This window comes from Enhydra lutris, unplaced genomic scaffold (genome assembly GCF_002288905.1).
Source record: "Enhydra lutris kenyoni isolate GAN:26980312 unplaced genomic scaffold, ASM228890v2 scaffoldscaffold21, whole genome shotgun sequence".
NCBI lineage: Eukaryota > Metazoa > Chordata > Mammalia > Carnivora > Mustelidae > Enhydra > Enhydra lutris.
In genome coordinates this window covers 4,190,442-4,215,936 of record NW_019154105.1, presented here as the reverse complement: position 1 = coordinate 4,215,936, position 25,495 = coordinate 4,190,442, and the positions used below count along the sequence as shown (strand labels likewise).

Here is a 25,495-nt window from a genome sequence, read left to right as displayed (position 1 = left end):
GAATATTAGTTCTTTGCCATATGTATTGTGAAGTTTCTTACAGTATGTCTTTAACTTTCCCGGTGAATTCACTTCACTTCTCTGAGCCTTCGTTTTGTCCTTTGCAAAACGGGGAATGATAGCGTGATGCTTTAATGACATACTTGAAAGCGCCATTTCCACGTAGGATTGTTATGATGTTGTTTGGGATTTCTCTGGTGCTCTGTGGCCTTGGCTTGAGAACCAGGGACTCCTCTTAGCTTGAGGTGACGAGAGCGAAGTCAGAGTCTGTGAGGTGAGAGGTTGTGCCGCAGGATGCTCCCTGCTGCGACCCGGCTTCACCCCCAGTCACGGGTGGTCACAGTTAGACCTCAGGGTCCTAAAAGATGAACATAGCTGGGGAGCTGCAGTTTTAATATTCTACCAAGACGCAAGAAATACACTCAAAAGGCTAATGGTGGTAATGTCTGTGTGGTAGAATTATGGTTTTAATTTTCTTCTGAATATTTTTATAAATGTTTCAAGACTAATTATAATCAACACACATTTCCTTAGAATTAAGAAGTGGTAAAACTGTTTTCACCGGGGTGTCGGATTTAAGGTCTGGGGCGCTTTGCCGATGTTGGTGAAAAAGAATCCTTGTCCCCCTCCTCACACCCTCCTCCTCCTCCTCCTCCCGCGGGCTCACATAGCTGCGCTTGACTTTATAGTGACTCAGAAATTATGGCATTTCGCATTTCCTTTCTGCTACTGCGTGTCTCTCTTTCATTAATTTCAAAAGTTTATTCGTAGGATCTGCCTTGGGTGAAATTTCGGAAGCTTATAAATAAATACGCACTGAGGAGGCGGTGGGACTAGCGTCAGCACAGGAGCACTTGTTGCGCATCTGTTAAATAGAGGTTCCTTGGGGCCGTCCTAGACGAGCGAGTCAGTGTCGCGTCCGTCAAAGGGCCCTCGTCGGAGGCGGCCGTGAAGACGGCGTGCGCAGGGCAGAAGGAAGCCTTGCGAGCCGAGGGGAGGCGTTAGATGAAGGAACAGGCGGAGGGACGTGAGCTAAAGCTCCACGCACAAGAAGAGTCGCGGCCGGTGAACGTGGCCGTGTAGACGGAGGGAATCGCAGCGGCAAAGGCAGGCGCAGGCGAGCGCGTGGGCCAGTTGAGAGGCGAGGAGCGGGACGAGGCTGGTGGGCTCGGAGGCGTGAGGTGGCGCGACGCGGCGTTTCCGAGAGGTCGTCCGGCTCAGGGCTGGCCGCGCCCCCGTGCGCGGGTCCTGAAGTTCCGGGAGGCCGCGCGTCGGGCCGCGTGCGCGCGTGCGCGCGGGGAGGAGAGGGACCGGCCTTGCTCAGTGCTGCTGCAAGAAGCAGGACGAAATGCGGCGGTTCTCTTGAACTCTTGAGGATGTTAACCTGCATTTTTGAAACCCCCTTTAGGAGCCCTGAGACCCGGCCGTGGCCCCGAGCTCGCGCTGGGTCAGGGGCCCCCGCAGCAGCCCCCGCAGCAGCACCGCGTCCTGCAGCAGTTGCAGCAGGGAGACTGGAGACTGCAGCAGCTTCAGCTCCAGCACCGGCCGCCGCCGCCGCCGCTCCTCCAGGACGCCTACGGGCAGCAGGTCACCCTCCACTTTCTGTACCCACGGCGGGGGTCCCCGGGGACTCTGGCTCCAAGGCAGCCTTCGCCCTTTTGCACACTAGTGAAGAAAACACATTTTCCTCGCCTTCTGTGAGATTCTCTAAGAATCTCCTGTTGAAATAGGAAGCATCAGGACTTTATGAAGCCAAGAAGTGTTTAGTCATCCGGCATTTTGAACAAGCATGGCCGTTTATGATGAATGTCATCTTTTTCAGGTTATGTTTTGAGTTAAGAAACAGCTTAAGAATGTCATTGTTGGAAAGGTGGCATTTAGGCTCTCAGACATAAAACTGTCTTGGGCTTTTGTTCTAGGTACGCCCCTGCCCCCCCAGGCCTGGGTTGGGATGTGTGTGTGTGTGTGTGTGTGTGTGTGTGTGTAGTGGTGGCATTTAGAGTTGGAGGGGACACAGACAAAAAATGACCTTAAGTTCTGTTCTGCCCTTTGCCTTATCAGAACCTGCAAATTTCTAGTTTCATTAAGCTGTTTCATATTTAATGACTTGTCACAATTCCCTCTCTGTCATTTCCTGAAATGTGTTGAGCCCAGTAAATGCATGGCACCTGTCGTGGGGGGCTCCCTCTCCTGGGCTTGATTAAGAGACCCGGAGCAGAACAGTTAAATGAAGGTGCCATTGCATTGCCGGAAGGCATCGTGGAAGGGGAGATAGAAGAGGTTGGGAATTTACTGCGAGTCCCGGACCCAGGTCATTTCAGGGGTTCTCGTCAGCGGGAAAGTGTGTCAGGGGGTCAGTTTTCTTCCAAGCATCCTTAAAGTGTCCTGGGAATGCAATTCCAGTGAGCACATGTAAGTTATAGTCAGTTATGGACTAGAGTTTTTGTACATTGATGCTTGGACTCCTAGTACTGAAATCATCGTTACGATGGTGAGCTCAGTACTAAAAAATATCCCCCAAGCCAAATAAAAAAACCGATGGCACAAAAAAGGCGTGCCTGATATTGATGAATTTCTTTGTTTTTTTCATCGTAGTATCAGCACACAGTGCAGCAGCAGCAGATGCTCCAGCAGCAGGTTTTGCTGCATTCCGTGTATCAGCCGCAACCTTCTGCATCACAGTATCCTGCAATGGTAAGCGTTTTGTAACCTCTAGATAGTTCTCTCTGAGAATACATTCCAGTGTGGGAATTCCCAGTATGAGTGGTATTATTCAGAATTTAATTATTCAGATTTGACTCGTCAGTTAATTAGCGCATCCTTAACAAAGCCAGTAGTGTGTGCGTAAGCAGTCTGACACTGGTCTGACCCGTAGCACCTGAACTTGGAACGCTGTCACTGGCAGATGGTATTTTTCTCTTTCCTCGTCGTATAAGGGACATGATCTATTTCCCGTGGTCTTTTGGTCATATGTCGCTTTCACTTGGCACATGTCTGTTGAATAAAAAAAGAAACTCAGTGGGAAATTGCATTTGCTTCAGAGCAAATTTATAGCAATTGCTGTACTAGTGACTATAAACTACCCTCTTGTCTTTTTCTTACACTGTTCAAAGGAAGATCTTTGAATCCTGTCACATGAGCCTAACTTCACAACTTTTTTTTAATTGAGGTATAACTGACATAGCATTCTGTTAGTTCCAGGGATGCAATGTCGTGATTTGATGTTTGTGTATTTTGCAAATGATCACTGTCACACCCGCAGGCAGGCAGCTCCGTAAGTAGACTTCCGCTCGCTGCTGTGATGTTGGAGTCGCAGACTGCTCCTTCGTGCGCGCGCTGGTTTTCAGGCTCCTGACTGTGCTGCCGGCGTGCGAGGGGAAGAACGTAGTAAACAGGGTGGTGCTGACCGGGCTTCAGTGACCTCGAGCCCTGTCTGGGGAACGGCGTGTCTCGTTTCAGGTGCAGCAGTACCAGCAGGCTCTCCTGCAGCAGATGCTAGCGCAGCGTCCGCAGCCCCAGCCCCAGGCTTCACCCGAGTTTCTCACGTCCCCTCAGGAGTTCCCGTCCGCCTTAGTTTCCTACACTTCTTCCCTCCCAGCTCAGGTTGGAACCGTAGTGGACTCCTCTTATAGTGCCAGCAGGCAAGTATCTTTCCGGCGAATGCAGAAGCCATGATCGTGGAAGTGGGTGTGAATGCAGAGTGGAGTCACCAAGTGGCTCCTGAATTGCGAGCCCATCTTTTTGCAAAGTCCCCCCTTTTCTCACGCTAGTCCTCTCTTCCCGACCCTGAGGATCCCTGTCCTTCCTTGCTTTTCCATCAGTCAGATCTAATAATTGCTATTTGCAGGTGAGGCTTCACAATATCTAGCAGCATTTAAGGCTAAGGAAATTAGTGGCTTATATGTTAAGACAGTCTTTGTAATTTAAATAGAAACAAAGCCCTAACGGGCTGCTTTAGTAGTTTAAAAAAAGGAATCCTTGTAGACAAGTTAATTTAACTTTGTCTACCTATATATATTATTACTTTCAATTAATTTGATAATACTCATAAAGTTTGTCTAGTTTGGTTTAATTCAGAGAGGTGCAGAAAACAGTAATGTGTCATTTGGTTCATTTATAAGATCGTGCAGGCTTATTACAACCACAGCCTGGCGTATTTTGGTTACGTAGATATGCTGGTTAGTAGAGTTATTTTCATGGATCATTCATATTGAAAACATTACGGTGAAGAACTGTGGTGTCGATTTTCTCAAATTCAGATTTGAATTGGGGAGGGCTTCAGGATTTTATAGTGAAAAATCTGTTGACCATTATGAATATTTCCTAATATTTTTAGATATGTAGGAGGAAGTCGCTATTAGAACTTTGATTATGGGAACTCTGAAGAGGTTCTATATAATATTATTTCAGTATATGAGCATTAGCTGGGAAAAGGTGTCTGTAAGCTTTGGCTAGGACTTAGGCTTGAGAAAATGCAACATCAGTAGCATACTTACTCAGTGAGCCTGTCGAGAGGGGGATAAGATATACATACAGTTTGCTGTAGTACACCTCCCAGCGTGTGTGTGTGTGTGTGTGTGTGTGTGTGTGAGAGAGAGAGAGAGAGAGAGAGAGAGCAAGATAGAGAGGAAGGGAGGAAACATGGATTGATTGAAGTATTTTCCTAAATCAAACATTTAGATGCAGGAATTAGGACAAGTGTGTCTAAGTGCCGAGCAGGGCATAAGATGAGAGGCTGGTTTAAAGATTCAGATTGGTATTTGCCAAACTATTTGTTATTTGCCTACTCTAGTATTTCCAGGATGGGTTGAAAGAGAGGTAACCAGGGGTTCTTAAGTTAAGGAATCATTAGACTCTCACCTTCTCTTAAGAGCCAAGAGGCCTAGTAGATAACTTTCATAAAACGAGAGGTTCTGGCCTCCAGACTATGTGGATACTTAAAATACAATGAATTATTTATGATGTAGAAAATAACCCTCATCTAGTTTTAGCTAATTCATGAAGCACTCCTTGGTCACTATGTAGAGAATGCCTGTGTAAACGGAGAGTTGTCGGTGTCTCAGCAGAGCCGGGACGTGGGACCGTCTTACTCCGTGGTGATTTTAGACGGATCCCGTCTGACGTGGCACCTGAGTACCGCTTTAGGGCTCCTCCCTAGCACCATCATAATACTAAGTCCTGGTTTCTTTCTCTAGACACTATTCTCTTGGCTTTTTATGTATTAAGTAATCTTCTCCGTAACCTTATGAGGGAGATCGAGTGCCTCCTGTTGTACAGATGAGGAAGCTGAGACAGAGAACTTAAGGAGCTTGCCCAGGGGTACCCATCAGTTCAAATTCCAGGGGGGTTGTCCCATCTGTGCCCAGATCTGCCATCTTCATCATAATAAAAGCATGTGATTTTCCAAGTTAGTTAGGAAGTATGAACTAGGGCACTTGAGAATTTTGAATTCTAATGTTTTCTCTCTTCTTTTCCTTTCTTAATTATTACTACAGGTCAGTTGCTGATAAAGAGGCAGTTGCACATCTTACAAGTCAGAGGAACGTCAGTAACCCACCTGACATGTCGGGGTGGAACCCTTTCGGAGACGATAATTTCTCCAAGTTAACGGAAGAGGAACTGTTGGACAGAGAATTTGACCTTCTGAGATCAAGTAAGGGACACTTGAAGGCTTATTTTGCTTCACAGTAAAATCACAGCTCTATAATCATTCAGCAAGGCCAAAGACTGTTTTGAGGTGGTAAATAGAAAATTCTTTTTGCGCATTTGAGGGCAAAAATCAGGCCGTCTTTTACGTATGCTATTGAACTGTGTTGTGTGCATTTGAAATCAATTGCTTGATAGTAGTTATTAAACCCAGGATTGCTAGTAACATGCTGATTCCTAGCACTTAAATACTGCATATCTTTGAATGTTAATTTAGAATATCTCTAAAACATGGAAAATTGATACTTAAGTGAAAAGGGAGATATCCGAATCTTGCCTACTAATCATTTTGCAGCTCTCTTTCCTTGCACATGCAGTAGAAGACACTGTGGGTCTGAGATGCCCTTTGAAAGTGCCTGGAAGAAAACACGGGCTACTACATTATGTTAATGTTTCGTAATGCCCTTTTACTGAGTGCCGACATAAAAGGGCTGCTTTGTTGTCCTGATATGGCAAAAGTTAAATAAATGATTTTCCACTTTGAATCAGATATCTCAATGTTTTTACTTGGAATCTTTGCCTTTTTTTAAACTACCTACTATATATGTCAAGCCTTACCGCACGTATTTTAGAAAAGCTCTTTTTCGGAAAAGGGAAGAGTGGAATGTTTTGAGGAGGTTGCAAAAACTCACTTCTGGAGTCTGTAGGTAATTTTCAGGTTTCAGAGGCTTGTACGTGTGTGTGCGTGCGGGCGTGCATGTGCACGTGTATCCAAGTGTGTCTTCCTGTGTCGCATGTATAAAGAAGGTCCTGTGGGCTGTTGTCATAGTTCTGAGCTGCTCTTCTCCTCCAGGCAGCCGGCTTTCTGAGAACAGTTATTAGATGAGCTGCTCTGTTCCCAAATGATATATATTTTATGTAAAGTTTATAAATGCCCTTATTCATGTAAGAATAGTTGTTTGAGATTTCAATTTGTATTTTACATATTGGTTATATGACTATGAAAAATTAAGTTGATGATTAATGCATATATAAACATGAGTTTTGAACCTTTAATAAAGGTTTGTCAACTTTGGTAAAACCAAACTTACATCTTTTTATTAAAGAAAGTGTTTTTTAAACCATGACTTTTTTGTTTGGCATTTTTAGTATACCTTTATGTTGAGTAGTCCGAAAAGCTCAGTTCTAAAAAAGGAAATAAAGTATCTCTTTCTTTTGGGGGGACGGCAGGGTGATATATGGGTTAACCAAATCAATATAATTTATAGGGTTATTTTGAAAGCAAAAGGTAAAATTGAAATATTCATTTTAATGTGTTCCAGGATAGTAACTGAGGGTTTGCTAAAGCAGTTTTCTACTATTTGGGTAAAACTCGTCCTTTTTCTTTCCTCTCTTTTTTATTCTTCCCATCAGTTATGGAATGGGTAAAATATTCATTTTATTTTGTACCTTATAAATAAAAATATGTCATTCTCAGCTCCATAGAATTTGTAACGGTAAGCAAGTTTTATTTACTTCGTATAGGGAAGAATAAAATATTCATGTATACATAACTTCATAAAAATTGGGTTTAGCCTGTGAAACTCTTAACCAGCTATTTGCTTTCAGACGTCAAGGTCAGATAACGTGTCATTTTTGTGTGTATCTGTGCACACATGTGTGTGCCAAAGAATTTAGATTTCATTGCCTGCTAATTATGGAAAGATACTAAGTTCCAGATGAAAGTTCAGGAGAAGAACTTCTCTGAAGGTCAGACTTGGAGCAACTCAGCCATTTGGGCAAGTGTCTAGATGAGCTATTGAAATCATTTCCCTGTCACAAGGCTGATGTGCTTAAATTGGCATCTAGCACCAGAATTCTGAACCTTGGCAATGCCACTTACCTAGGTTGTAATCTCAGTAAGTCTCTTAACTGCTGTCTCACTTCCTCATTTATGAGCTGGGTATAGTGATGCCTATCTCATAAGATGATCAGGAAAACTAAAGGAAATAATGTCTTGAAGGAATGTGGGTACTCCATAAATGTCACTTCCCTGTTCCTCGTCTTCTGTGTAAATCTTTAGGCTCCAACTCAAGGTTATTGCCCTTTAACCGACATTTAAAAATTGTATCTAAACTATCAGGTTTCTCAGCTGGCAATTAGAAAACCACATTAGAAGGGTCTTTGTGGGTGGATGACATCAACAGCAGAAGTGACATATGACAGCAAGAAAGACGATGGAAAGTATCTGCCTTCTTCTTCATAACTGATAGTCGTAATGATGGTGCTCATAAAAGGTGAAATGTCTTTATGAAAGTTTATAAAGAAATCATTAATATATAGAGTGTAGTTTAGAAAGATTTCTTTCCAAAGTGTAACTTAACTGTCCTATGTTCAGTCATCTTTAGCAGCTCTTCCATTCACAAGCAATAAGGCATCTGGTATTCGATCCACTTGATAGGGGCTAAATTGCCTGCGGCATGAAAAAAGGTCTTTCGGAACCTTAAGAGTCTCGGCGGAAGACTGACGGTGTAATGGAAATGAACTTTGGTCATTACTGGTTGTTCTTTTGTCCTTAAAAACTTTTTCTAAATAAGTAAATTATTTGCAATACATTTGGAATAGCAAATTTACCTTTTATCTCAGCACAGATTTTATCAATAATTTTCCATAGTCTTTTCTGAAATAATTTATATTTGGTTTCTGAAATGCTCTCCAGTGAGAAACAATACTTTTATGTATGGTCCTTAAAAATATAGGCATTGCCCATGTAATGATTGTTCAGAAGAGTACATTGCCATTTGAGTTTTTATTTTTAAGACGGGAAATATTATTTATTAAAAGGAAAAAGGATATTGTGTCTAGGAAATATTTTACATGTTTGTATTATCCAAACGGTGATTTAAAAATCATAATATATCTTGACATACCAGAATTCCAAAATATTAGTAATTGTTAACAAAAAATGGTTTTTCAGTGATCTTTAAGAAAACAGTTGTTGATTCCATCCATACACCAGTTAGCACAGGGTTTAACATACAAAATAAACCCGATTCTCGCTTTTGCTTTCAGTGAACCTGAGTATTTTTATGGTTCAGAATTTTTCACCTGTTCTACTTAAAGTCGAAATATTAAATCAATATAATACAAGTTGATCTCAATGACATTTTTAAAGTTTAAAAACTTGTATTTTTCTTTGTCTTCCATATCAAAACTTCCAGATTAGTATGTAAACTTTAGATAACTACCTGTGATAAAATTTAATACATTAAACACTAGAGTACAGGTATTTGCTTTGGGAAACTTTTTAACTTGCCTTTGTTCAAATCGTTGTGTAGCTCTGCATGCTAATTAAAAGTAATACTTAATGGAATATTATTTTTTGTTAGTGACGATTGTTTCTTTTTCAAACTGCATCACGATAACTGAAAGGAAGAATAGAAGAACCTAAAGACTGTGGCTGCTTTGCAAATTCTACTGAATGTGTTGTTTTTTTCTATGAAGCCACAGAAAGAAATAGATGTAAACATCTGTATTAGTTTGTTGTAAAGCATTAACTCTCACCATTTTAAGCTAATTCAGGTATATTGCTGTTCCTTTAGTGCAGAATAATAGAACTTTTCAAATAGAATAGTTTCAAAAGTATCAGATGAAGACTATACTTACAAATTTATTCATTAGCCTTTTTGGCTACTCAAGCCATTATCCAAATAAGCTACGGAATTAACTTATTAGGATATTTTAATTTTCTGATGATTTTGTGGAATATAATTTGATTCTAGGATTTTTAAGTCCTTTATTTTTTGCCATCTGTATCAATTAAAATTCCTGAAAAGATATTGTCTTTATTTACCAACACAGTTCTTTTGGGAAGGGGGAGGAGGTAAGTCTCTTAATATTGGACAAATCAAGCTCTGGTTTTGCTCTAATGTAAACCAGTGATTTGAAAATGGAACTTAAATTCATTTTAAGAGTGACTGTGTATTTGAAAAGTAGCTCTTATACCATTTCATTAGTTTTTAATTATAGGTAATTAATAATTAAAAAAATTAATATATGTATTTATTTTGTATTTTGTGCCCTGGGACCCAGATTATTCTGTGAACTCTAGAAATCTAGATGGTTTAACAAAAGTCCGCCTTGGATAAATTGATTCTCTGTTTTGTGACACAGTGAGAATGTGATTCATTTTATAGCGAGTTTATTCTGACTCCCGTTTTGAAATAATTGGGGGAATGAACTTTGCATAGAACAGTGTCTCCATATTTTAAAATTATGGGACTCACTATATAAAAAATGTTAGTTTATCCCCACATGGTAATGTTTGTACTCTTATTCTAACTACACGGTGCTATTCTACATTTATGTGAATTGAAACCATAAATTGATAGAGATAATCTACCAATGCATGAGGATTCAAAGAACCTTAGTGGTAACTGCATTTTTATATGCTGGAAACCGTTGGTACAGTGCTGTTTTTTTCTGAATCTGGGGAGTATGTTAAAGTGTAGATTTCCAGAGTCCTGCTCAGATAAATCTAATGCATTAGGTTTGTGGTGTAGCGCCCACAGGTAACTGAGTTACTGAGTTTCATACGGGAATCCTAGCAATTATGCTGCAGATGGTTTAGAAAGGAAGTTTGGTCCTAATTTAGACCTGAGTGCCCACACATACTCTCTTGATTTTCAAGAACGAGGGATCTTGGATATTGATATGCTGTGGCTCTCACTCTGAGATAGTCTCTTCCGTTTGTCCTGTCCTACTTCGTCTTTTCCTTTGTCCTCACTCTGTCCACACCAGAATTGTCATTGTTGCCCTTGACAGTGTTGGATTTGAAAAGCAGCTCTAAGTCTTGCAGCTTCTGTTTGTGCATAAATCAGTCGTCAGATATGTTGCCTTAACAAAATATTTATCACTTATTATATGACCGATGGAACTTTAAGTAAAATTTCAGATAACCCAAAGTTTCATGTGGATATTACGTTTCATGTGGATATTAGTTTTAGCCATAAAAGCTGGTAAGTGTGTCCGTTGTCATAAAGGTGTTTAAAGAATTGTCCATCGCAGTGTCTTGAGGATATTATAGACACCAGGGCCTCGCCTTCTCAAGAGTGTGTCCCTGACCCAGCAGTATCACATCACCTGGGAGCTTACGAAGTGAAGCTCAGAACCTTCCAGAACTGTCCAGTCAGAGTGCATTTTAACAAATGCACAGTTCACTGGAATGCACCTTCAGTTTGGAAGCACCGTCCTGAGGGATTGCTGCTTTCACCTGGGGCTTTTTGCTTCATTCTGAAGTTACAAGTCATTTTTAGGGAATTCTGATTGTATTTGGATTTTCTCTGCCTACGCTGCAATGTCTTAAAACTCAAACGAAACCAGCGTAATTGACCCATAGAGTTTCTTAAACATGAAGGGTGTAGTCCTAGGAGTACTTAAAATGCCTGAAAACAGCAGAATTGTGTTCCTAAAAGTGCATGTTGGACTGCTAAGAATCAGACGCTAGGGAGACAGCTCACGGAGATCGGGGAGTTCCCAGCCGATCAAGTGCCTGTGATACGCGGTGTCGGAGCAAGGAAAGCTAATCCGTACTGCAGGAAGCAGAGCAGCCGCTGTCGTCCCACGCGGCAGGACGGCTTCTGCTTGAGTTCGGGAGCCTTTGCCCCAGCCCTTCCCTTGTCCGCTGTGCTCTCCCCGAGGTGTCCCTTTGCTGCTTCCTTGACGTCTTTTCTCACCTGGTCCCGGTCAGAATCTCTGTTTATTACTGTGACTTGTGCCCACTCCCTTACTTCCTTTCCCCGGGACTGCAGTTTTCTCTGTAGCTTGATTTGTAACATAGTGTATATACGTCTCATTATGCTCACTGCTTTCTGTTGGTTTCTCCATAAACTCCAAGAAGGCAGGACTCTCTGTTGTGTTCGATGTTGCTGCCCCATTGCTTAGAACAGTGCCTGACACACGCTGGGTCTCCGATATCCGCGGGATGAAGTATAAACTCTGTCATTAGGCTTTTCATAGTCTCTGTGTGTATGTGTATGTGAATGATTTAATATGCAAAATGAACATCAGTGTAATAGTCAATTACTTTTTATTGCTGTTGAGAAATAAGATTTGCCCGTTTTATGAACAAATGACCATTTGCAATCTTTTTTCCCCGGAGTATTTTTGGGAGAAAATCTGCCAAATAATGCCTCTGTTTAGTAAGCTGAGTTTAAGTTCAGGTCCAGTATGTTACAAGTTGAAGAAAACTGGGGATTTAGATAAAGCAGACTAAGTTACTTATTGGGTTAATGGTATTTGTGAAATCTGGTGCTGAGATGATGTTGTGATGCTTGCCTTTGTAGAAGCAAGTATCTGTTAACTCAGGGCTACCCCTCATCCTTGTAAAAACGAACTCTGACTCTGATATTTTTCAAGAAGGCTGTTGCTTTGTTTAATTTTATTTATACTGTTACCACTTTGTTTTTAAATTTGAAGACCGTTTTTATTTTATTTTATTTTTTTGTTTCATCTTATTTTTGCAGACAGGCTCGAGGAGAGAGCACCCCCAGATAAGAATGTAGACCCACTTTCCGCTCCACATACCCGTCCTCCGGAAGATCCTTTTGGTTCTCTTCCTTTCATTTCTCACTCAGGCAAGTTACATATGCAACATCATCATCATTAAAAATATACGCGAGAACAATAATAAAAATAACAACAAAAAACCCTTATTAATATAAGGCCAAAGTAAAGATTCGGTGTTAGGTGCAGAAAACAGAAACTGATTCTTACCTTTGCTGCCGGTCTTCCTCATAGTCTTCCTTTCCACTGGGCGATTCAGGTGTGTCTTTAGCCAACATAGGAAAATGCTGACGTACACAGGAGAGCCGTAACTCTCTTTTTCTCTGTATTGTTGGGTACCAGTGAAACAAATTCATGCATGAATATCTCTTTTTCTATATTTAAAATATATTTAAAGATCTTTTTATGCTCAGCTTTTGCTTAAAAATCCTGTATTTTCCTAGTTTATACGTTCTCTTTTGTAGTTGTATTTAAAAAGTATTCGTGATTTTGTATCAGGTTGCTCTTCGTTCAGTTGTGAACTTCAGTTTCTTTTTTTTTTTTTTTTTTTTTTTTTTGATTTCAATTTAGAATTTAAATATTGTTGTTACCATTAAAAAATATCCATAGTAATATTTTCTAAGTAATCCCCCAGTTGGCACCGTCAAAGATACTAGGCTGGAATAGGGTTCTGCTTTGTTGTAAATGTGTGTGTGTGTGTGTTCCTAATGGAAAAAAATGACTTTGATCATAGAAAAAGGAGATATATTAGAAGAAATAAGGAGTTGACAGACGGTTCTAGCATTCTTTTCCTAATATTTCTCACTCAGGCACATTATGTATATGTAATAACATCATTGTTGTCATTTAAAAATGCACCCAAGTGACAAAACAAAAAAAGACACACCTTATAAACAAAAGAAAAACTTATAAATATATAAGTTTAATAAGATATAGGTGTTCAGGATTTCTGATGAATACATCGAGGCAGTGTTTGTAGCTTTTCAGTATTTAGATTTGGTTATTCAGGATATGCACAAAAATAATTAGGAGTTTCTACATATTTTCCTGTTCCATGTTTTACTCTTTGCCATTTATTGAAAACAGTCCATTTTGTTGTCATTTTTTGCTTGCTTCTTTCAAATTATTTTTAATGAATGGCATGACAACATTAATTGAGTGGGGAAGACAATTTACTGTTTCTACTTAATCTGCACACATGTACTCCCTCACACCCCCAATGCTAATGCTATTTCTTTTTTCAAATGAAGTATTATATCTCAAAATGGTCATTAGAAGCTCTCAAGAATGTAGGTACTGGGGGCGCCTGGGTGGCTCAGTGAGTTAAGCTTCTGCCTTCGGCTCAGGTCATGGTCTCAGGGTCCTGGGATCAAGCCCCGCATCGGGCTCTCTGCTCAGCGGGGAACCTGCTTCCTCCTCTCTCTCTGCCTACCTCTGCCTACTTGTGATCTCTGTCTGTCAAATAAATAAATAAAATCTTAAAAAAAAAAAAAAAAGGAATGTAGGTATTGATCTGTTTGTGGTTGAAGACGGTTTCTTTACTGCTGGCTCTTTTTTAGGCCCTGGAAGGAGTTGTATAATCCTTTTCAGGTTTGCACGTATCTCTGCAACTTCCCTGTTTTTTAGAAGTTTCTGAAAGAACCCTGGAGAAATGAAGACTGGAATCAGGGCCTGGAGTAAGCCTCAATGATTGGCTCTTTCCTTAGGTACCTTTGTTTTGGGGTTGGCCTAAGATTTTTATAGTTAGAAATAGGCTCACAGATTTTAGCTTGATTGCTGTCACCGTTAGTTTTTCTTTTCACTGTGGGCATTTAATTTCTCTGTTATATTTTAAACTTATCAAGGGTGGAAAACGTGCATTGTCTGTCTTTGAATCCTATTCAGTGGCCAACCCAGTAAGTATCTAATAACAGTTTTTGGGTGTATGAAAAAACTATGACTATTCCTAAAAATTCATACTCATAAGTGTTAAGAAAGTAACCTTAAAAAAATGATCTTTTTTTTTTTTTTAAAGATTTTATTTATTTATTTGACACAGAGAGATCACAAGTAGGCAGAGAGGCAGGCAGAGAGAGGGGGGAGAAGCAGGCTCCCTGCTGAGCAGAGAGCCCGATGTGGGGCTCGATCCCAGGACCCTGAGACCATGACCTGAGCTGAAGGCAGAGGCTTAACCCTCTGAGCCACCCAGGCACCCAAGGAAATGATCTTTACCCTAAATGTACCCCTCCAAAAGAACCTTGTTAGATTTAGTGTAATCTGAGCATTGGAATGGTTTGGTTATGAAGAATTGAGCTCACAGAATGGAATAAAGGATGGAATGGTCACAGGTGAGATGTTCATCTAGAAAGAGAAGGAAGGGTAGTCACTTGGCTAATCAGCACTGTTAATTTGTATTCACCAGATCTAAAGTACGTAATTAAGTTAAAACTAAAAATAACAGATTTCCACTGACTGAACTATTCATTATCAAGCTTCAATACACTTTGTTATGTATAATTTTTCAGTAAGAATAAATTATTTGGGGTCATTCGTTTTCCTCATAATAAAATAATTGAATCTACTGGAACAAATATTGTCTTCTGTAAGATTTAGGAAGAAACTGGAAAAAGAAAAATGAATTCTGTTCAGTGAAAATACACTCCACCTAACATTGTGAGCGTTTGGAGATGCGAAGGACTAAGAGAGAGAGAGAGAGAGAGAGAGAGAGTGTGTGTGTGTGCGTGCGTGCGTGCGTGTGTGTACACAGAATGCAGAATGATAAGTTATGTGATAAACCATCTTACTTCAATCTGAGGGTTGACAACTGGATATAATTGTATTTTAGGTCAACCAGATGGAGAATGCTACTTGAGAATAAAGTAAATTTAGTCATGAAGCAGAGTGCTATAAGAATTCAGCAAGTTTTAACTCCATTGGGAAAGTATGTTTAAGAGGAACTTGGGGCGCCTGGGTGGCTCAGTGGGTTAAAGCCTCTGCCTTCGGCTCAGGTCGTGATCCCATTGTCCTGGGATCGAGCCCCGCATCAGGCTCTCTGCTCCGCAGGGAGTCTGCTTCCTCCCCTCTCTCTCTCTGCCTGCCTCTCTGCCTGCTTGTGATCTCTCTCTCTGTCAAATAAAAAAAAAAAAGAGGAAGTTCCATTGTCCTAAATCTAGTGTTCCTTACACTGGTTTTGTTAGGAATTGTGCTCTTTTTATTTTGAAAGACAAAATTTCTGTGAGAATTTTTAATCTTAACTTTGAAGTTATGATGGATTTAGTTTTGCTTTTCCTTCAGTTTATCATAAGTTTACAAAATTAGTTTTTAAACTTCATTTTATTAATCAAAATACTTATGTACTTTAAAAGGTTAGATTTAACAACGTACTTATGTACTTTAAAAGGTTAGATTTAACAACGTTTATAATGAAGAAACTCACTTATCTGCCTGCTGCCTCCATGCCCCCGTCCCTGTTCAGATTCCGTAGAGATGATTTTTCACTCCTGGTATTCAATACATCATACTTACTCTGCTGTCTTACTCTTACTCTGCACCTCCTCCCACCCAGGGCGGGTGGGATCTCCTTTCTTCCCTTGGTTTGTTAGCAAAGCAACCCTCTACTAGTTTCTTGAGAAACTGTGCGTGGGAGGAAAAGTTTTAAGCTTTTCCGCCTGAAAATATCTTTTTTCCTAACTGACACTTGATTATTTGCATAAATAATTCTACACTGGATGTAATTTTCCCTGTGAATTTTTGAGGTATTGCTTCATTGCATTGCAGCTTAAAAAAAAAAAAAAGGCTTCAATTAGTGGGAATATTCTCTGTGTCCCTACCCTAGGTCCCATAGCCTCTTCCAGAATACCTTTTTCCCCCCATTTCTGTAACAGCTGCGTGTACTCCAGAGCTGCTGGTACAGTCAGCTGACTACCTTGATTTGTTCACACAGACGCATCTTTCTGATTTGTTTGGTGTGTTAGATTATGCTACCACTTTTTCAGGCTTTTTGGAAGCTTAGGTGGAGATAACATTTTGATAGATTGCATCTTAAATTGTTCAAACCTAGCTTTTCCTGTTCTTGTTTTTAAACATTTCTTTATGGGCCAAATTAAATTTTGTACATATCCATTTATGCAGAAATGAAATAATTATATCAAGAATATGTTTGGTGCTGTATGTAAGGGTAATCTCATATTCCCTAAGATGATATTTTAATTATCATGGAATTATATTTACCTTTTATGTCAGGTCACTAAACTGTTAGTAGAGTGGTATATCATAATTATAATATTGTAATTCCAAAACAACTTTGGAATTATTAAGTCCTGGATATAAATCTTGGTTCTGTCACAGATTAGCCGTGTGGTAGAAGAAGTTGCCTAAGTTTCTTGGAGGGTTTCTTTATCTTAAACTGGAGATAATATTAGCTACTTGATGAGATTATTGAAAGAATCAAAGAGGAGAGTGTTACACGAAGCACAACATTCTCAGTGTTGTTGCTATCGTGACTGTTGGTAGTGTTATTACATAATATGTTTACTCTTTACTAAATTTTAAAAATCTTTGTGTTAAATAAATTGTAGCTGCTGTCTAGCTAGTAGAACTTCAAAATTCCAGTAATAATAAGCTAGGATCCTCTTAACTACTGGTACCTTTAAATAACTGGTACAATCTGTTTTTGAAGGTTTTCACTACCAACAACTGTTTGGATAGTGCCATTCCTATTCGTATTAAAGCATTAACTACCAGTACACACATACAACTGTATTAAAAGCATGGGATTCATTCCCCATCAAACCCACACACTCTCCCTTCTCCCGCAGGCATCATTTTACAGTTAGTTTGTGTACCAACACGGGAATTGAAGTGCGAACTGCTTGATTAATAAACACAACTTCTGAAACGTAGAATATTTGAAGAATTTTGTTGACAGGCTGTATTAAGTTACTGAAGTTTCAGATTTCATATATTGCATTTCATTTTTAATTAGGTTTGGTACTTACTCTTCCAAATCCCAGATCCACTTCATGGTTCTCGTTACCTAACAGGAGGCTAAATTGAGTGTAAGGTTAGGAAAGGTCACATTGTGTAGAGTGAGTATTTATGGGGACGTAGACTGTGGCAGGATCATCAGTTCAAATGCTCTGTCATTTATAAGTGATGATGAAAGTATTGCTTATATTTTTAGATGCTAGTAATTCTTGAAGATCAAGAATTTTGCTATTCCAGGGTGTCGGCGATAATGGTTACCATTTATTAAGTTCTGTTTTATACATACAGTCAACACTGAGGCTCAGAGAGCGTCAGTGACTTGGTTAAGTTCGGATAGTTTAAGTTTATAAGTAGGAATCCAGCTCTGTCTGCTTCTAAACTCTCTTCTGTAAATAGTAGCAAAACAAAGATGTTGAGTGGCCTCTTTTAAATAAAAATCTACATAAAAAAATGTCAGTTTTGTAGCATTTTTAATTTGGCTGAAAATACTGTTCACAACTAGCATGATTCTCTTTTTATACTCAGGCCTTGTCACTTGGCCTGTCTTTAGAGAAACAGTGCAGATTTGGATAAAGCCTCCTAATCCACTGATGCTCAGTCCTGGCATGGCGCGTTGCTGGGAAATGACGGCAGGCGGTCCGCTGTCCTTCAGAGTGGGCTTTCAAGTCCCGCAGCCCCTCCCTTGTACCCTAAATGATGAGACAACAGAAGGCATGTAATTACAAGAGCACTTTCCAGCCATTCATCCTCTATAATCTGATAGCAAAGAAAAGAACATCAAAATAAAATTTCCTTGAAGCTGGAAGCTTCTTATATGATTAAAAATGTACCACTTGTTTTATAACTGAAAGAGCTATTGTCTAAAAGATGGAAGCCTGATTAGAGTATGATGCAAACTATGCCCCCTCCCCACATTTTTTGACATTTTCTAAATATTTTGAATTTTCTGATACAGTTTATGAAGGTTAATTTATGTGATTGAAGAATACATTATTTGCAATATTCATTTAAAATAATGTGGCATTAACTAGGATTTCACTCTTCTTCCCAAAGACTATAGAAGAATACTGTAATAAATATATGAAAATATGAAAACTGACCTTAGAAATTTAACTTTTGAGTTTGGAATCCTCTCTGGGGCTGGGCAAGACTATGGTATTTTTGAAATTTTAACATCTAGAAATTTCCTTTTATGAAAACTCAAGCATGAAATGGATGAAATTATGTTCTGATATTATTTGGCAGATTCATGTTCATAAATTCATTTGGTGAGTTACGCTTGTTCTTCAGAACCTCCCAGTTGTTTTTCCCGGGTTAGTCACTTCCCAGATCACTGGGATCAGGGAGAGCAGGTGAGTTTCACTGCTGCTAAAGTGAATGGTAAGCGTCCCGAAGTCAGGAAATGGTTTATTCACCTTTGTGTGCCATACAGTACCTTGAGAAGTAAGTTCATTACTTTAGTAACCGAATATAATCTCTTTGTACACACACACATACCCTAATATTTAATGAGATTTTACTAAGTAAAGTGAATATTATTTAATGTTCATCTCTATCAGGTAAGTTCCATTATTGCCTTTATTTTATAGATGAGGAAATGGAGGCTTTTTCGGATGTTTATCTTCTGTGGATTTTGTAAAGTTGAGTATTGGTTCTTTTGGTGATGATGCCTTATAGTAGTTCTAGACCTCAGGCCTACAGACTCTAAAACCCTCAGCACAAGATACGTATTGTACAGTTGAACAGAACACTATTTGCTGAAGTGGAAACAATATGGGGCTTTTTCCCCCCAGACACAGCTTTGTAAAGGAAATCGAAAGAAGTTCAGAACAGGACCATGGTTGCATTCTGTAGGGTTGACCGTGAGCTGTGTTGAGTATTTGCTGGTGATGATATTCTCCGGGTAGTTTAATTGTGGGATTTACAGGTGGGCGGTTTACACTAGTGTCAGCAGGGAAGTCACTCCGACTTTGATGTGCATGGCCTTAAGCTTGGATGTTAGTCAGCTTTTTCCTAGCTTCACACGCCTCGTGTATAAAAAGACTACATCTCTAAAAATCCCTTCTTGTTCTTTGCTTTCAAATATAGTTGCAGCTATGAAATAGGATTAAGGTCACTGACAGGAAGAAACGGAGAGAAAAGGGAAAGCCGGGCAGAGAGCTGGAGAGTAACAGTGCGTATCTTCGAAGTGGCAGGAGGGCATGACCGTGCCCTGACGTAGAGCAAGGGGGACATTTTTGAAGATGTAGTTAAGAAAGGTGAAAAGATCGTAACAGTCCTTTCAAAGCCTTTTCACCCTCACGTGGTTGTGGGAGCCTCATGGTGGGGAGTTAAGAGAGAATGTCTGAAAGGCCCTTGGCACTGCGTTTGTGTGCTTGACAGTATTTGTTCCTGTCCTCTCTGATTCGTTTCTCAGTGTCGTTGGAAGCATGTGGCGGATACTCCATAAATAATCATGAAATGATGGCGCGTTACACCAGCAGTACGGACACAGCCCTTCCCTGAGTACCCGCCAGCAGTGTGGGAAGCCCCTCACATATGTTCTCGCTTTAATCCTTGCTACAACTTTCAGAGGCAAATACTGTTGCCCTCCCTCCTCTACGCATGGGGGAAGTGAGACGCTAGGCAGTGCACGAATCCAGGCCATCATAGGACACTTCCATTCAGTATCTTCTGCAGATAAAGGAAGGGAAGGATGCTATGTGTTTTTATATAAACAGTTATCAGATGGTTTATGTGGCATTTAGATATGTAGTAAATGCGTTATACTTGCAGTACTGAATAACTGAACCATTGCTCTAGCTAGTTCTGAACTATTACCTTGCAGTTCTGTATATGACTTATATTAAGCCAGTGAAATAACTTTAATCAGCAGGATCTATGTGTTTAAGTATACTAGTTCTCTTGACATTTTAGTGATTTCACATCGTTGTAACTTTTTTTAAGATTTTATTTATTTGAGAAGAAGAGAGCACACAAGCCAGGGGAAGGGGCAGAGGCAGTGGGAGAAGCAGGCTTCCCGCTGAGCAGGGGCCTGACACGGGGCTCCATCCCAGCCCCAGGACCCTGAGATCATGACCTGAGCCGAAGGCAGACACTTAATCGACTGAGCCACCCGGGTGCCCCTGTTGTAACTTTTTCCCCCCAACACATTACTTGGAATTTTCCTGAGGGACCATCTACGTGCTGCGCAAGATAATTAAAGACTTTTATAACCCTTTATTGAATAATTTATCCAAATCTACATTGTCTCAGTCACTCCCTTTATTTTCAGGATTTTGTTCTGATTGGATTTTGGCTGTTTGCCGAAATCAGACCAACCTCAAAAGATAAGCATTACTCAAAAAGCTGAAATTTTGTAGTTTGTAGTTCCAAGGCACAGAGCAGAAATAATATCCTAACTAGATGCCACCCGGGTCTTCTAACGTATTTAGTTTGAGGAAAGAAGAACGCCCTACCCAGAGCCAAAAAGAAAAGTTAGTCAGTATATGAGAATGTACAGTGTTTTATCAAAACCGATTCATAGAGAAAGATAACTGAGGTATCTTTCTGGGCACATTCTAGACATTTTTTATTCTTTAAATATATCTTTCTAGTGCTTATTCTAAATACAGCTTCCCTTCCACCCACTTGAAAAACAGCCATTTTTTTTATGTTAATAATACAGTTCTCAGTAAATGTAGGGATCATTAGGATTTAAGATATATTGAATTATAAGGAAACATATTTAGGCTGTACTTTGGGGAAATTAAGTAGTGAAATAATCCTGATTTAAATTTCATAGTAAATCACATGTGTAATATTTACTCTAATAACTAAAAGAAGCAATCTGGCCCCAGGAGCAAACAGTAGGAATATCTGAATTCTTTTTTTTTTTTTTTTTCCCCAATTACAGGACTATGTTTAGGCAAAGAAATAGAATGTAAGAGTTGATGGCATTTAACTGTGAAGCCACATTTTAAAGTACTATACATTGTACAGTGGATAACCAACTTTATAACCGTAGTACGTACTTTGACAGTCTTCCGTGCCTATGGAATAGGACTAAAAGCCTTAGAATATATGAAATAACCTCAAATTTTGTAAATTTCCCATTTCTTTCTCAGTTCTACTGTAGTTTCACAGTGAAGACGGGATGCTTCAGTAGATCACTTTTCCTGCAGAAAGTAGAGCCTTCTGTAGGATTGCTGTAACACACAGCCTGGAATTTAACTTTCCCTCAGCAGGAGGTCCTGGAGAGGGAGGACTGCAAGCATTTACAGTGTTGTAATGTAACAATGTAAATTACAATTACAATTGTAATTACAATTACAACAATTATATTGTTGTAATGGTACTTAACATTTAAGTTGCTCTTAGTATGCTGTCTGAAAAGTTAAAGTTCGTAGCTGCTCCTCATTCTCTTGTGAAAATGTGGGAGAAGAAAGGAATTCGGATAAATATCCTTGCTTGTCTTAGTTTTATAAAGGGGAGACAATAAAAGAAACAAAACCCGTTTTTCTATAACCAGCAGAAAATTTCCCCCATTGCCCATACTTTTTTCAGGGTTGTAATCTGAAACCACAAAGATGGCATAGATCATTGTGTGCGTCTGTTCTTGGGTTTTTGAAAGCAGTCTCTTCAATTTCTTATACTGTGCCCCCAACTACAGCTGTTTAAAGATTTTTTTTTTTTTTTTTAATTTGACAGATCACAAGTAGGCAGAGAGGCAGGCAGAGAGAGGAGGAAGCAGGCTCCCCACTGAGGAGAGAGCCCAGTGTGGGGCTCAATTCCAGGACACTTGAGATCATGACCTGAGCCGAAGGCAGAGGCTTTAACCCACTGAGCCACCCACGTGTCCCCTACAGCTGTTTAAAAATCAGAGACAGTTTCCAGGATCCAGTATGCACCCTTGTATGTGGATATACATTTGTGTGCCTACTTTTTCCTGGCCATTTAAAAAAATATATATGTTTTATGTAATCTCTACACCCAGTGTCAGGCTTGAACTCACCACCCTGATACCAAGTCACGTGTTCTTCTGACTGACTGACCCCGGCACTCGTTTTCTGGCCGTTTCTAAGGTGGACCTGAACGCCTCTTGGATTAGCCACATAGAGCTGCACTCATCTCTGTGGTGTCTAGGGCTCAGTCGGTTAAGTGTCTGCCTTCGGCTCAGGTCCTGATCCTGGGGTCCTGGGATCGAGCCCCACGTTGGGCTCCCTGCTCAGTGGAGACTCTGCTTCTTCCTCTCCTGCCTTTCCACCAGCTTGTGTGCTCACTGTCTCTCAAATTAATAAAATCTTTAAAAAAGAAAGAAAGAAAAAATTGCACCCCCTTCCCCCTGCACTTATACTCACTGTTGACCACTGGGTCCAGACAAGACCCTGGAAGGGCGGAATTTGGGGGATGAAGTGATTGAGTTCGGCCTTGTTGTGGAGGCGGTGCTGGTCGTGTGCTCTGGAGTGATTGTGTGTTGGGCCATCTTCTGAGTCCTTCCTTTGTAACAGTCTTGTGAGTAGAACCTGGAATTGTCATTATTTCTTCATATCATGATAATTTATATATTTCCTCATATTATGCTTGAGGGCACAGAGTATTAGCTACGATCTTGTCAGAGATTGTTACTGGATTAAAGTTCATTAGCTGTGTATTAATCATGTATAATGAATATGTAGAATGAGGGAATAACAGTAAATCCATAAAGTGAAATTGATATTCAAAAAGGAGAGTTTTCGTATTCCTTTTTCCCCTCAAGGAAAAAGTATATGATCATGGTTCTATTTAAAATGCCGAAAAACGAGAAACAACCTAGAGGTAAATGTTAAATCTTAAAATGTTACATATACAATGCTTTATCATGTTCCTGCCAATTAATAATAAGTATATTGATACCTGTGAACATGTATTCAAAGTGGGGAATGAAAAACCCCACAAATTTTTATTCACGCTGAAAATTTAAAAAATGGAACGGGCGGTGCCTGCGTGGCTCAGTCGGTTACGCACCTGACTCGATTTCAGCTCAGTCATGGTCTGTGACGTGAGACCGAGCCCCGCTTTGGGCACAGTGCTGAGTGGGCAGCCTGCTTAAGATTCTCTTTCTCTTTAACCCCCGTCCCACCTCTCCCACCCCACCGGAGCTCTCTCTCTCTAAAAAAACAAACAAAAAAAAAAACAAAAAGAAAAACTGTACAGCACTTAAAGAAATCTATGTCTATATTAAAACAACTTGGAGAAACTGGCAGTGTGGACAGAATGAGTTGGAAATGACGTATGTGTCTTGGAAAAAGCACTAGTGGCCCGCTGGGTAAAGGAAACAGTTAATTTAGAAGACTGGGATTAAACTAGAATAACAACGAGAAAGTCAACTGAAGGACTGGGTCCTATGTTAAATATTCCCGAAGATCTCTATGCCCTAGAAATGGAATTTCCCCAAGAAATTGTAGAAACAGGGAAGCCTGGGTGGTTCAGTTGGTTGGGCATCTGCCTCTGGCTCAGGTCATGATCTCAGGGTCCTGGATCGAGACTCCCCACCCCTTGGGCTCTCTGCCGAGCAGGAAGTCTGCTTCTCCCTTTCACTCTCCCTCTGTGCTCTTCCTCTCTCAAATACAGTCTTCAAAAAAGAAAAAAGTTGTAGAAATAGTATTTTTTCAGAGTGTACTTTGCAAAATCGTTTATAAAGTTAACAGGTGCTCCTTGTACATAAAAATGTTTATAGTGAAGCAAATTTGGGAAGTCCTGGGTTTCACAAGATTAAGCAGATTCTTTTGTGTAGGGTTTGGGCAGCACCTTCAGTGCGCATTTTCTGGGTAGAGGCATGTTAAACGCAGCGTTTTATAAACTCAGGTACCTGAGACCACAGAGCTGTTTGGTTCTTGGAAGAAGAAACATGTTCTGTGGATGCAGGTTGGAAAACATTCTGGAATGTTGCTGGAGGTGTCCATGAGCAGGCATGATGGGTACGCACGGTGGCTCGCTGGGTGGGTGAGGAGCTTGAAGTAGTAAGTTAAACTCTATCTTATGGAACTGCCCACAGTGAGGGATCATTCTTAGTCTTTGCCATTACACTTTTTTTTTCTTTTGGATAAAAATTCACGAAAATTCTAAAGCTAATCTAAAAGTAATCTTTGTTTTTAATAAGTAAAAGTAAGCTGTATGGAAGAGACGTCAAACTCGAGAATCTGCATCTGATTGGGGTTTCATCTGTTAGGATTTCAGATAAGGCTGTCATGCATTAGTAAAGAGACAGCATTTAGCTCTTGGCTGGTTTCACGGAACCGGTAGATGAATAATGGATGAAGATGACACTGAAGCAGAACCTGACGGTAGTCCTCGCTGTCTCCTTCCCCCTCCTCAGCCCTGTTCCTCACGTCACGGCTGCCAACCAGCCGCACGGGCTGGGCAGAGCCAGTGGCCACTGTCTGTTCTCGGTGGGCGGCACCTTTTTGCCTCCCCTGGCTCCGTGCCCCCCGCTGCCCGGGGCACCCCTCTCTCGGCTGCCCGGGCCCTGCACCCGCCGGGTTGCGGGGCTGCTCGGCGACTTCGCAGGTGGCTCCGCGGGCTCTTCTGCTGCCCGCGGCTGTGCTGCACCGGGGCTCAGTGCTGCGGCCCCTCACTTCCTCAGTGACGTCCTCCAGGCTCGTCGCTCTGCCTGCCCTCGCCTGGGGGGACGCCCACGTCCCTGGTCTCCAGCACCTGCTTGCTCTTGAATGCTCACGGGTACTTCCAGCCTGGCGCCCGAAGCCCCATCCGTGACGATCGGCGCCCGAAGCCCCATCCGTGGCGATCGGCGCCCGAAGCCCCATCCGTGACGATGGGCTTTCGCTCTTGCTCCTTACTCTTCTCTGCGCTGCCGCCCTCCCGGAGCGCCCTCCCGCAGTCTCGCCCTTCACGGCGCTGGGCTGCCGCCGCCGTGCAGGCCAGCAGCGTCTGTGGCTTTAATTTCTCCCGTTTCCTCTTCCCCGATCTGCTCGCTTCTCTCCGGCCCTTTCCCCGTACAGCGCTCAGTTCCGTTCCGCATCCCAGTCTGGGCAGGACGCGCATTTTTACAGCTTTCCGGGAATTTAGAACCAATTCCAGGCTCCTCCTCGGGGCCGGAAAGGCACCTTCGCAGGCCGGGTACTTCCCTCCGTTTCCTGCCCCATCTCCCTCCCGTGGTACCTCGTGTGACCTGCCCCTCCCACCGTGCGCCACGCGCTGGCCTGTCGTCAGCCCTCGAGCGGGCCCACCGCTTTCTTGCAGTCGCCGTCGCGCACGCCTGGCTCCTCCTCGGGGCGGCCTGCCTGTCCTTTGCATGGCTGGCTCCTTGTCCCTGCTCGGTGTCAACCATCCTCTCTCAGGGAAGCCTTTGCTGACTTTCCAG

General features: G+C 41.2%; 2 protein-coding genes across 6 annotated transcripts in view; one reads left to right on the top strand and one right to left on the bottom strand.

The window, feature by feature from the left end:
• The window catches only part of LOC111149022 (BMP2 inducible kinase), a 122,684-nt gene that overhangs the window by 93,386 nt on the left and 3,803 nt on the right, over positions 1–25,495 (top strand). For 2 of the 3 annotated variants that reach the window (XM_022505909.1, XM_022505907.1), the window contains exons 11-15: positions 1,409–1,587; positions 2,596–2,694; positions 3,460–3,641; positions 5,496–5,653; positions 12,150–12,260. In XM_022505909.1, the coding sequence (XP_022361617.1) occupies positions 1,409–1,587; positions 2,596–2,694; positions 3,460–3,641; positions 5,496–5,653; positions 12,150–12,260 (729 nt within the window). The remainder of the gene's footprint in view (positions 1–1,408; positions 1,588–2,595; positions 2,695–3,459; positions 3,642–5,495; positions 5,654–12,149; positions 12,261–25,495) is intronic. The other variant, XM_022505908.1, reaches the window with a different exon arrangement.
• Positions 17,617–25,495, bottom strand: part of LOC111149023 (progestin and adipoQ receptor family member 3) — a 37,899-nt gene continuing 30,020 nt past the window's right edge. Inside the window, exons 7-8 of one of the 3 annotated variants that reach the window (XR_002640732.1) lie at positions 22,494–22,658; positions 17,617–17,843 (exon numbers count right to left, since the gene is read on the bottom strand). The gene's annotated coding sequence lies outside the window, so the exon portion shown is untranslated. Of the gene's footprint in view, positions 17,844–22,449; positions 22,659–25,495 lie in introns of those variants that run through there. The other 2 variants (XM_022505911.1, XM_022505912.1) reach the window with 2 other exon arrangements.